General features: G+C 45.7%; 1 protein-coding gene across 18 annotated transcripts in view; it reads right to left on the bottom strand.

Moving 5' to 3' along the window:
* Positions 1-13,433, bottom strand: part of NRXN3 (neurexin 3) — a 1,555,579-nt gene that overhangs the window by 1,452,189 nt on the left and 89,957 nt on the right. For all 18 annotated transcript variants that reach the window (XR_001512329.1, XR_001512328.1, XR_001512327.1 and 15 more), the window contains exon 3: positions 5,605-5,622. Coding sequence is in view for 13 of the 18 variants with exons in the window: in XM_006778842.2 (XP_006778905.1) it covers positions 5,605-5,622 (18 nt within the window). In the remaining 5 variants the exon portion in view is untranslated. The remainder of the gene's footprint in view (positions 1-5,604; positions 5,623-13,433) is intronic.

Here is a 13,433-nt window from a genome sequence, read left to right as displayed (position 1 = left end):
TAAATAAGCTGTGTTGTCTGAAAGTTCCATGGCCTCAGTTTCCCCTCCTGTGCAAGGGAAAAATGGGTCTAGAACAGTTTCTCTTAGGTCTCACCAGTGGCATTTTGAGCAACACATCTTTGAATGAGACCCTCCTCCACATTCTAGCATTCATTGATCCTTCCTACTAAATTCCGCCAATGCCCTCTCATCATTGGAGCAACAAATCAGTCCCCACACATTTGACAGGGTCAGGGCGGGTCAGTACTATCCCACTGAGACTATAGGATAACTCTAATGATTTTTTTCCAGCTCCATCTCTGACCTTGCCCTCTGGAACTGGGAAACAGAATGGAATCATAAGCAGCATCCCAGTTAAGTCTGCCTTTCCAAGACAGTAAAGCAAGAGATTTTAGAAGACCCTAGAAAAAGGTGCAAAGGCCCAGCTATCTGCTTCCTTGAGTTAGCCAAAGCTGGAGGCAGGCTGGGAGCAGAAAAGAAAATCCTTAAAGACACAATTCCTTTATTCACATTTCCTCAAGAACTGCTATGGGAGCCCAGGGGGTCTTCCCAGGCCCCAGCCTGGAAATTGGCTGGAAGCTGAGCCCAGACCAAAGCCCCATTCCAATCCAGTGGTGCACAGCAGTGTGGAGTTCCCTACAGCCCACACCCCTCACTGGGCCATGAGAAATGAGTTAGCGGGCTGGACTTGGCCTGGGAGTCCAACTTGTGGGCCCTGCCCTATCCTAAACTATCTTGCCTCTCGCAACCTAAACTTATATTTGGAAAGGGCCTGGACAGTGACTGGCGCAGACTAAGTGGTCAATAAATGATCATTCCCTTTCCCTTCCCTAATCTCTTTCTCCCTCCTACATCCCATCAACCCAGAAAGTGGATACTTCATGTTGTGCTCAGCAAAACCAGGAATTGGATTTTAGCAAGGTGGACTGCACCTTTCTCAGTACACATAGCCCTGTTGGCTCCAGAACCAAGAAGATGCTGGGAATTTCAGGTCAGTGTGTCTTAAACATTAATGTGCATCCCCTGGGGGTCTGTCTGGGTGAGGCCTGAGATTCTGCTATTCTAACAAGTTCCTGGGTGAGTCGGTGCTGCTTGGTGGGTAAGTCACCTCTGAGCAGCAAGTGTCCAGGGCCAAGCCTTTGTGCCCATAAATACAAGCCAGACAAGTGAGATGCTGCATCCAGACTTCGGGTTTAGAAGTGTCCCTCAGGCTGGACTGAGTGGCCCCTTGGAGATAGGGCAGGGGTGAGGACAAACAATTAGTCCCTTCTCCAAGGGCAGCCTGAGACTACTTAAACTGAAGTGGGCAGAGATCAAGAGTGGGCAGAGGAAGGCTGAAGCAAAGGCAGTCCAGACTCTAAGCAACACAGACCTCCTCTGGGCCCTGGCAGACAAGAGCCCCTCCTCCCTCGCTTGCCGGGCTCTGATGGACTGAAGCAAGAGGCCTATTTCCTCATCGGGCCTCTGAATAACTAGGGCACTTCCACAAGGTCACAGTTGTTCATTTAAATTGCAGCTCTAATCAGCAGGCAGAGCCTGAGAAATCATCCCTTCTGAGGAGAGGCTGTCATAGGGGCATCATAAACAGCCCCTCCCAGCTGGCATTCCAAGGGGTCTCATAGCTGCAGGCCCCTGCACTGTTCCCTGCCTCCAAATCCCTCCTCTCATCAAACTCCCACCCCTACCTCCAACAGCTTCCTCTCCCCTTGGCTGAGAATTCTGGAACACTTGGGAAGAGAGGAGAGGCCTGAGGGCAGGGAACAGCACAGCAGAGCTGGGACTGTCCCCTCCTACCCCACAGGCAGCCCAGGGAGACCAATGACAAGTCCCAATGGGCCAGAAGTGTGGGATGAGGGCCAAACAGTAGACCCTTCCAGACCACAAATGGATGCCATGGCCTTGGAAATGTCTCTTCCCCTCCCCCGGCCTCAGTTTCCTCCACTGAGAAGTCAGAGAGAGGCACTCCTTGGACAGGCCACCCTCTGAGCCCAACATACCTTGTGACCCTAAGGAGCCACACTTTCTGCTCAACCAACACTTCTGAGGTCCTACTATGTGGTGTGCACCATGCGAAGAGCTTGGAATGCAAATGTGGGTGAGAGGCGCCCACAGCTCGGCCCTGGAAATGCCAGGGTTTCAAAGAGAAAGAGCACAGGCTCTGGAAGCAGACCAGCCTGAGGTCGTGGTCCTGTACCAGTAGCTGACGACAGTGGGCAGTTACTGACCCTCTTTGGATCTCCTTTCCTCACCTGTAGAGAGGATGGCAATGCCTACCCAAAGGAGTGAATATAAAATGTCAAATCAGAAGATGCGCAGGAGACGGCAAAGCTGAGTGCCCCTCTCGAACTGCAGGTCAGCACACCACAAGTGCCCATTGCTACTTCGTGATTCCGCACCTCCTTCCCAGAGGCTGGACGGAGGGGCTGTGTATTTTCCCACATGAAAGTCCAGTGACATATTGCCTGCCTTTTTCTCCTGGGTGTCCAGGATACTCTCTCCAATTCCCCAGCCCACCTCCTAGAGCAGTGATGGCGAACCTTTTGAGCTCGGCGTGTCAGGATTTTGAAAAACCCTAACTTAACTCTGGTGCCGTGTCACATATAGAAATTTTTTGATATTTGCAACCATAGTAAAACAAAGGTTTATATTTTTGATATTTATTTTATATATTTAAATGCCATTTAACAAAGAAAAATCAACCAAAAAAATGAGTTTGCATGTCACCTCTGACACGCGTGTCATAGGTTCGCCGTCACTGTCCTAGTCCTTGGGAAAAGTTTTGCCTGCCAGGCCCCATCTCTGATTGTGTTTTACAGTAGCATTCCCTCTAACCAATCTCCTCAACATGTAAAATCAACCAATCATCCCCTTATAGTCTTCCAGTGGCCTCTGGGTAAACAGTTACATTAGCTCATAAAATCCCAAATCTGTCTTCCTAAGTGAAGAAGGAAACAGCAGAGCACCACTGAGGGCTTCTTGTTTTAGAGCCACAGTGCTGCTGGCTCCAGGAGGCCTGGCAAGCAGTTTGGAGAGGTTGGAGGCTGCCCCCTAACCTCAACCTGTGTGAGGCAGCTCAGGCTGCCTTCTGCCACATCCAGGGCCACAAAGGAAGGCTCTGAACTCATGATTTGCTTCAGGCTCAGAAACAACAAAAAAGCAAGGGGTCAGTGGGTGGCAGGATTGGCAGTCAGCTCTTGACACCTCAAGGGCAGAAGGAAGAGTGTGACTTAGAATTAGACTGGAATCTCCTCTTGGCTGTCTGCTCAGTAGCTCAGTGACATCAGCACATCACTGAAAAGCCAGGCCTCGACTTCCTCCGAAGAAAAATAGAGCACAGGTGACATACCTCAGAGGGTGGTTAGGAGAATAAAATGAGATGATGGTCATGAAATTGGAATGGTGCCAGTTATAGATGCTTTTATCTAGGGCAGGCTCACCACTGACCTCTGCCCTTTTGAAGAGACGGAGGGGACCCATGGGTCCACAGCATTTCATCCACCAGCTGTTTCACCCACAACCAATACGGTGCCTTTATGAGAATTAGAAAAAGGTGCCCTGTGGTCAGAGGCAGCCCCATGGGCACAGGCTTGGCAAGAGGAATGCAGGCTGGATGTCAGCCCCCACAAGTCTACGTGGGGACCTTGGGATGCATCTCTGCTGGGAACCAGGAAGAGAAGGCACTAAGGCAAGTGGCGCTTTTACAAACAGCACTTGAAGTGTTGGCCTTACTCCCTCACCTCCTTGCAGTATCAGAAAACTGCATCTTAATGCTTGGGACTTAATGCTTGGGACTGCACTGATCACCCACCACCTGATACAATATATATGTGATATACACATACTATACATAATATGTATCTATGTGTGTGTATATGAATACATATAGGGTCAGTAAAAGTAGGTTCACAGTTGTTGGTATAGAAAATAATAGAACAATTAACAAATAAGAATGCAAGAATAAACTCTGTATTTCTCATATGCACAACTTTATATATAATTTCTTATTTCATTGTCTGTCCCCACCTAGGATAAAAGATCCATGAGGACAGGGAGTCTTCTGTTTGTTCACTCTTTTGTCCCTAATACTAGGAAGAGTGCCTGGTATATAGCAGGTTATCAATAAAAATTTGCTGAGTGAGCGATTAACTAAAATATTATCAAGCAGAAAGAGAGAATTTAATGGTATCTTCCTGGAAAATGCTGTTTTGTGCTTTGGTTCAAGCTATTATTTTCAAAGGGGTGGGGTGTAGACAGAAGATAAAAGATGGGAAAACCCTGTGTACTAGCTAGGGATGATTCTACTATACTATTCTCCTATGTTGCATAATATCTCATACAAGTTAATGATAAGAAACTCTTCCTAAGTGTGATTGATTATTTTAGATACTCAAAAAATAATTAAGGATAACTTTATTTGGAAAGAGGTCTGCTAATAATGAAAATGTCATACTACCTCTAAGCAAACATAAATAGACCCATTAGGAAATACTTACCAGATCTTCAATCCCTGAGAATTTTCAGTGACATGACCCAGCATGTTCCAATGGAGGGTGTATGGGCTTTGGAGTCAGAAAGTTCTAAGTCCAAATCCCATTGCTACCACTGATGGGCTCTATGACCTCGGGCAACCTGCTTAACCTGTTGGGCCCTAAATTTCCTTCACCTTCAAATGGATGTAACAATACCTATCTTGTATTGATATCATAAAGAATTAAATGTTGAAAGGACTAAACAAGAAAACATATGTGGAATTATCTTTAAAAAAACAAAAAAGATGATACTCCCTTCTCATTTGGTAGGGTTATTCCTCTTAACTCAAAGTAATAGCCAGTTTAGAATCATCTCCAAACCAGTCTAAATCATTTGACACTTCTTATCTATAAATGGTTGTATCTTCTCATATGAGTCTGTGTTCTGTGTATGTCTGTGTACGTATGTAGACGTAGTTACACACACAAGGCTTAAAATTAGGACACTGGCTGATTATGCATTTAAAAAGAGAGATCCATAATTATCATAAGGATGGTTCCTCTATTAGTTCATTGACAAAAAAAAATCTAGTGCGTTTGTTGTTGTTTTTTACAGTGAGCATGTATTAGTTGCATAACCAAAAATAATTTGCTAATTTCATTGTGGAAAAGCCATTAGTTAGAATAAAAAGAAAGAAACCTTCTTACACCCACATCATATTTTCCATGCTGAGTATGTGCTATCTTCAACTGTCAATCACATAAAGCCATAGAAGATAAATAGATTTATGGAGGACAAAGCAAAATGTTCATTAAATTGAAGAATACATATCTTAAGAACATCTTTTAAAAATATTTGCAATAAATGCCCACTTTCCACTTTTTTGATTCATCCAGAAATATTAATCAGAAGTAAATGATAGCATAAGCATGGGAACCACATTCCTTTGGTTTCAAAACCAATACAAATCCATCAATTCAAGGCATTTCTTCTAACTCTAAATCAATAAAAATGCAATGTATTTAGACTTCAGTTCTGCTTAGCATCCCCAGGAAAGTGTCTCACTCAGGGTCAAACATGCACAATCTGGCAGAAGGGGATGTGCACGGCAGCTGTGCAGACACAGAGACTCACCTGGACCTTGACTGACATCTGTGGCAGCATTTTCAACAAGAGAAAAAGGGAGAGGAGACAAGGGGAGAGAAAAAGGAAGAAGAATGTTAGAGCACACACACACACACAATGCAATGTGCCCTTGCATGACTATCAAGTTCATGCAAGACCCCAAAGGTGCTCAACTTCTGAATACCTAGTTCTACCTTCACCCAAAATCCACCCATGCAAGCTGAGGGACTAGGCTCCCTTTTCACTGTGCATGTAGCAAGAGAGGTGAGCTTCACATCTGTCCGGAAGCACAACATCCTGGAATCAGATAGGGCTCCAAAGAGCCAAGCAGACTGGAATCCTGCAAGAATATCAGTTAAAATATTCTGGGTAATTTCTGCATACCAACATCCAAGCAAATCCTCCGTCCCTCCAGTTACAGAACACTGGACATGAAGTCAAGCGAGGTTTCCCAGTAGAGATTAAAAAAAAAATAGTAATAAATCACTCCCTTGAGGAATAAGGAAAAGATGCATAAGAATTAAGAGCAAGTTGCAGCATTGTTCATCACAGAGGACTGAAGGATACAAGACCACAAAACATTCATAATTTCCTCCCCAGGATCCCCAATGACCATTCTTCATCACAGACAGTTGTGTGTGTGTGCAAGAGATTGTGTGTTGAGTAGGTCATTTGCCAGACAAATTAAAATTCTGCCTCCCCCTTTAATTTTTCTCCTGGCTTTCACCCCATCATTAATGACAGGAATTGCCACTTGAAATCACTTTTGATATCTACAAATAGACATCCAGCCCTGGGAAGGGTGATATTTGAATTAAGCCAATGAACTTTCAAAAATGAAAAACAGTTCACTCTCATCATCTCCATAAATACAATCTCCTCCTTCTATCCTCAATGTAAAACAGAATCATGCCAAAAAAAGCTGAACTAAGAGCAGTCCAAAGCATTGTTAAAACCCCTGAGCCCCGACATTGAGGATACACTATAGCCACAGAGAAGGAACTGGGGGCTACTTCAGCAAACACTGGCCATCCAGGCAATCCTGAATGACTCACTTAAAATCATTAAATGGTGGGTCTGGGATATCCATAGACATTATCTATTTTAAGTCTTTTTTGTGAATATGGAAGGTGACAAAGGTTGAGAGACTTGCTCAAGGTTACCCAACTAGTTCAAGGACAGAGCCTAGAAAAGAACTTATATGTCTTGAATCCCACCCAGTTCAACTTTCATTTCACTGAAACCCAAGTCCCTCAAGGTCATATGGAACCCAAATTCAGTTTGCAAGCTCAATGAGCACCCTGAAACCATAAGGTATCTGAGTGATTGCCTCCTGGCTACCCCATGAGAGGGTCATGAATTATCCTATGTGCCTCTAATTTGCTGCCATCAGATTTGTAAAGTTCCAGCAAGTTCATTAGGGTTCTTGCCCCAGAAAAATCCAGGCACTGACCTGACAGAGCTATGTCTCAGCATCTAGGAGGGGCATCTCCATAACAACAGCTGAGCATTCCTCCAGCCCACACCCTGTATTCCTAGAAGCTGTATCTGCCCAAAGAGACTTTTAGAGAGCTCTGGATCATTCCTCAGCCACACCCTCTTTCAGGATCTCTGGTGAGTTGTTAGATTTAGGGGTGGAGAGGCAGCAGGGAGGAAGAAAAGTGGCAAAATAAAGAAGTGGGAAGAGAAAACATTCTGCGCAAATAACTAAGTAGGGCCATTAACTGTGCCTGATAGATTGCCTACAATAGCAGTCCTTAAGATACCCCTTCATTAAACAGGCTATCAAACCATTTGCATGTGGTTGAGTTCAGTGGTGGGAGTATCAACATGTTCATAGAAACATGCTCTTTCGGGGCACCAAGACCCAAGGGAGACAGGATACCTTAGAACTCCAAAGTTCTTTTAATACTAAATTGTCCATTAGGGCATTGTGGTTACAATCCTAAATTTTGGAGACAAACAGGTCTCAGTTCAAATCTCAGCATGCTTAGATGGCCTTGGGCCAAACATTGAATCTCTCTGAGTCCTTTTCCTCAGCTATAAAATGGGAAGATAGCAGAGCCTCCCTCGTGGCATTGTTATGAAAATTAAATAAGATTAAATACTTGTAAAGCACTTAACTCAGTACAAGGCAAACACTGCATAAATGTTAGTTTCTCTGATTATTATCATTTTGAATTACCACAGACAGAATTACCAAAAATGTTGACCAGATGGCTCCCTGGAAATGTCAAGAGACCACAGGAATTAAGCTGTATTTACTTTGGTGAACCCAAAATTTGGGTTCAACTCTTCTACTTGTAAGTGAAGATCTCTATTCCAGCCCTCCCACCCCCTGGGTGGTCTCTCCTCCCTCACCTTCTGTCAGGGGAGGAGGTGGGGCAGGGCGCAAGAGGGAGTCAACAGGTTCTGGGTGAGCAAAAGCAAGAGACAAAACAGATTCCTTTCTCAAATCAAACCTTAATTTGGGCCAGTTCTAATCTTGTGCATACAAAAACCAGCATCTCTTCTTGCCAAAGAGGGCCAATAAGGTCACCAAGAAAACTGCCTTTAATGGGGGCCAGAGTCCAAATCCAGCTCCTGGCTGTGCCACCATCCTAGAGGCAGGTCTGAGCATTATGTTCAATTTGGGAAGCACAGAGACCCCCTGGCCCAAGAAGCAGTGAGTTACCTGAATCTCTGCATTCTAATTAACAGAATGAAATTACAAAGGTAGGTGTAGAATGAGGAGGAGGATGGGAAGAGAGAGGGTAAGGATCAGAACTTCACCAGTATCCATTGGCTATATTGTCTGACCAGCATCCTTTTCCCCTTCTTTTTATAGCAAGCCCCAGTTTTCTTCTGGGGAACAATCTTTACTACCCTTAACCCATATGGCTTGGTAGAGATGACCCCCCCATCCCCACCTTAGCTCCAAGGGTAGGCATGTGACTCAGACAAAGTCATGGGAATCTAGAACTGGATTGCCAGGATTTAGGCGGTATGACTTTATGCCAGTTACCTAAGCTCTCTGTGTTTCAGTTTCCTTATCCATAAACTGGGTGTGATAATAGTTCCTACCTTAAGATTGTTGTAAGGCAGCGGTTCTCAACCTGTGGGTCGCGACCCCTTTGGGGGTCGAACGACCCTTTCACAAGCGTTGCCTAAGACCATCGGAAAACACATATATAATTACATATTGTTTTTGTGATTAATCTCTATGCTTTAATTATGTTCAATTTGTAACAATGAAATCGGGGGTCAGCACAACATGAGGAATTGTATTAAAGGGTCGCAGCATTAGGAAGGTTGAGAACCACTGTTGTAAGGGCTTAGAACACTACCTAGCATATGAAAAACCCTCAGTCAATGTTGGCTGGTAATTTGATTACCTTCCTATAGGGGAGAACAAGAGTATTAAAACAACAATAACAACAACCCTCACACAGTAAGGAAGTCTGTCCTAGGATTTAGCTGTGGTTGTTCTGACTCCACACCTTGAGGCCTCCCATTCCCAAGGCAATCATGCCCAGAGTTCCCTCTGTCTGTAGTTGATATTGATATACAACCTGGGGTCTCTGTATGGGGGAACAACATTGGGCCCCAAAACTGGAGAGAGGAAAACTTTAAGTAGATGAGAAAGAGAGAGAGAGAGAGAGAGAGAGAGAGAGAGAGAGAGAGAGAAATAGATGATATAGATAAAGATATACAGGTACAGATACAGATACAGATATATGAATATCAATTTTAAATAAATTAAAAAGTGGGGACAAATTGCAGAGGAAGAGGCAGTTGACAACCACATGTGATTGATCCAGGGGAGGTGGCATCCTCAGCCTTGCCAGCCTCCCCAGCTCCCTCCTGCTGTTTTATTTTCTCACACTGCTGGGCCTGTGGTTTTCCAGAGCGCCACTGCATTTAAATCTATATTCTATTTTCTCTCCTAGAAAATAGGTTAGAACCAAGGCAGAGTTCACCAGGTGGGGTCCCAGAAGGTTTGGCTGGGCCTTGCCTGCAGGAAGCAGCCGCCCCACGCTCCCCAAAGCTCCTCCAGGGGAACAGGGGGCTGTGGAAGCAGCAAGTGGGGAAATCTCAGACTCCTTCCTCTTGAGATGATCTAGTCCAAATGAAGGGTGACATGGGAAGGCTCCCCAGGCTAAGCTATACTCTGCAACTGCAACAGCAGCAGGTGGAGGGTCCTCCCCCAGTCCAATCCCCACTCCCACCCCAAACTTCAGGAAATTGTTTCCTTTGAAGTATAAAATGCTGATCATATGCACTTGTGGCTAAAGTTGTTGTTGAAGATGCATTGAGTGTCTGTGGGGTACTGAGGTAGGAATGCCCTAATTCACTTCTTCACTGGTTGTAAAGGCAAAGAGAGTAAGTGAAGGGTAGCAGCAGCTTTCAAATCCTTCCACTCCTGGGTTGCTCCCTGGTCCCCGGTTTGAGCATGGCATTCCTAACAGAGGTGGCTGCAGACTGGGCCAGATTTGTTCTCATCAGGAATGTTTTTCCCCTAGTATTTTTTTTTTTTTGAGCACCTGCTAACTCCCAAGGTCAGTGTAAATGCCAAAGCTAGGAGGATGGGAGAGGAAAGATGTCCAGTTACGTGAGCCAGTCCTCCGCCCTCCTGTCATGACAGTAGGAGCAACTAACACTAATGGAGCAGGGCCTGCCTCGAGCTGTGCATTTGCTGTTTTCCTGCCAAGCAGTCTTCATCAGGCATATGTAAGACTGTTCTTCACTTTCTTCAGGCATCAGTGCAGATACTACTTCTTCAGAAAGACCTTCTTCAACCTCCTTTTCCGTCCCTGCTTTTCCTTGCGTCTTGGCACTAATCACTATTTGACATTATATGTGGGGTTTATGTTTTTATTGCATATATCCCCCATGAAAACCCAAGCTTCCTGAGAAAAGAAGTTTTGTCTGCTTCATTAAACACTTGTATGCCCAGAGTTTAAGCAGGGTCTCGCCTATAACAGGTGCTCAGCAATATGTATTGAATAGTGACTAGATCATCTCAATTGATAGAATTCACTGGGAAGGATTCTAGTAGTATCTCATGAGACATGAGAAAATTGAGGCTCAGGGAAGTAAGGCATGCACCTGTGGGCAGAGGGGCAGAGCTGGGATTGGATACCCCATCTAGCTTCATCCCCTGACTACACTGAGAAACCCTGTTTTCTTTGCTGTCAGCCTCCTTATCTAAGGGTTTTCTCCATGTGGTAACAAAGATGTATGGGGTATCTCTAGAAAAAAAGAGAGCAACCTATTTCCTGATAATTTTAGCAAAATTTCCTGTAAAGGCTCTCCTTGGTTTGGCTTAGGTCACATGTCTATTGCTGGGCCAATTACTGCGTCCAGCATCACATTTTGAGGGTGACGTGGGGATAAAATAGGATAATGTCTATATATCCCTGACACAAAGCTATACTGGTTGTAACAAACCTCGCATTTATTGGGCATTCACTGTGTGTAAGGCCCTATACCCAGGGCTTTACATACATCTTATTTAATTCTCACCACAACCCTAACAGGTCGGAACGGTTTTCATCCCATTATATAAACAAGGAAACTAGGACCTGGAGGCTCTATCATTGTTAATACCTCTCCTACTCAGATTAGAGTAAAGCTCTATGCTATATAATAAAAGCCTAGGTGGCATCGTGCAATGTCGTCACAAGATGGCCACCCCCACGTCATCACAACATGGTCACCACAATATAGCCACCCCCACATTGTCATAAGATGGCTGCCACAAGATGGCCACCACAAGATGGCCAGCAGGAGAGGGCAATTGTGGGTGATCAGGCCAGCAGAGGAGGGCAGTTGGGAGTGACCGGGCCTGCAGGAAAGGGAAGTCGGGGGCGACCAGGCCAGCAGGGGCAGGAAATTGGGGGCCATCAGGCCGGCAGGGAAGCACAGTTAGGGGCAAGATCAGGCCAGCAGGGGAGGGCAGTTGAGGGCAACCAGGCCAGCAGGGGAGGGCAATTGGGGGTGACCAGGCCTTCAGGGCAGGGCAGTTGGGGCAATTGGGCTGGTAGGGCAGGGCAGTTAGGGGTGATCAGGCTGGCAGGGGAGCAGTTAGGGGGCAATTAGGCAGGCAGGCAGGCAAGCGGTTAGGAGCCAGCAGTGCCATACTGTGAGGGGGATGTCCGACTGCCGGTTTAGGCCTGATCCCTAAACTGACAGTCGGACATCCCCCAAGGGGTCTCAGATTAGAAAGGGTTGCAAGCCGGACACCCCCCACCCCCACCCCGTGCATGAATTTCATACATCAGTCCTTTAGTTTTGGTATGAAATTGTCTCAAACCAGCAGAGGTACCCATCAAGCTGAAAATTAGCAGTTAAAATATTGGCCATCTCCCACAAGTGAGTAAAAGGCACAGCCCAGGACAGAGGGAAGAGGTCAAATGCAATATGACCATTGGCCTGGGTCAGTGGAGCTCCTGCCCTAGGCTCTCTGCTTTACCCAAGCCTGTTCCTGGCCCTTCTGCAGCCACCTCCCATCCCAGGAACTGAGGAGGCTACAGGGCCAAATGGATGTCCCTACCAAGAGCCAGTAATACCTGCCATGATCCCTTATAGAGGACACTCTGGAATTCAGAACTCTTTGCCCAAATTGCCCCAAACCACGTGGACTTGGGCCTCTTCCCTGGTTCCATTATCTCAAAAGCAGCCTAACCCAATGCTGTATGTACTCATTCAAGAAATGGCCAAAGAGAGGCTGTCTGCAGGAGCTGTGGACTTCTGCAGGCTGGGTATCCGCACAAATGTGAGCCTTCATGGTGCTGGAAGTGGAGAGAAGGGAGGCTGCCCCCATGTGTATTCTTGCCCCAGGTCCACAAATATCAGCCCAAAACAGCCACCAAGGATTACACCGACCTACAACATTAGGAGAGAAAAAGAAATAAAAGGCAAAGCCTGTATCTCCCCAGCGGCCTAGCCTTTCTTATCCCTGGGGAGAATGAGCACAGGGTTCTTCCCTTTCCTTCAGGAACAAATACAGACACTATCTTTTTAGTTGGGAGCTAAAGCAAACTTCCAGCAGCGAGGGGGCCAGGTTTCCTGCGTTCGGGGCTCTTTCCAGCTGTGTCTGAGCTCTTCAAACACAGGCAGAGTTGTCTCTCCACAAAAGGCCAGGTGGTGTTAGCTTCATCCCCGACACAGAGCCCATTTATCCGCCTTTGTAGAAGACTGAGCCCCACAAGCCCCAGTGCTGTTTGCTTTTGTTCTTTGATGCTAATAACTCCAGATCTAAGCTGGAAAGGAGGGGTGGCTGCTATCAGGTGCCAGCCAGCCCAGGAAGGCAGCAGCAAGGAGAAAAGCAGGATGAGAGGCAAGAGGGAACAAGATGGCACTGTGGACCTGGTCATTGCTCTGCCGGAACACCTGAGGGGCTCTACAGTACATGCAGTACAAATGCTGGGTCTTGTATCGAGGGCATTATATACATCTTATTTAATTCTCACCACAACCCTAACAGGTAGGAACACACTTCATCCCATTTTACAGACCAGGAAACTAAGCCCTGGAGGCTCTATCATTATTCATACCTCTCCTACTCAGAGGAACACATCAGATAAGGGTCAAGCTATATTTTAGAATAAAATAAACTGTCTCAAACCAGGACATGTACCCATCAATCTGAAAGTTAGGGATTAGAATAATCCCTCAAGGAGCCAGAGCTTGACTGGCAGTTGGAGGAAGAGGCAGTCTCCCTGATACAGATAAAATCATATCTGTGCAGACAACACTTTTTATTTTTTTACATATATATTTTTATTGATTTCAGAGAGGAAGACAGAGAAAGAGAGAGGAAGAAATATCGATGATGAGAGAGGAGAATTATTAAT

Source organism: Myotis davidii, unplaced genomic scaffold (assembly GCF_000327345.1).
Source record: "Myotis davidii unplaced genomic scaffold, ASM32734v1 scaffold309, whole genome shotgun sequence".
NCBI lineage: Eukaryota > Metazoa > Chordata > Mammalia > Chiroptera > Vespertilionidae > Myotis > Myotis davidii.
This window is presented reverse-complemented; position numbering and strand designations above follow the sequence as displayed.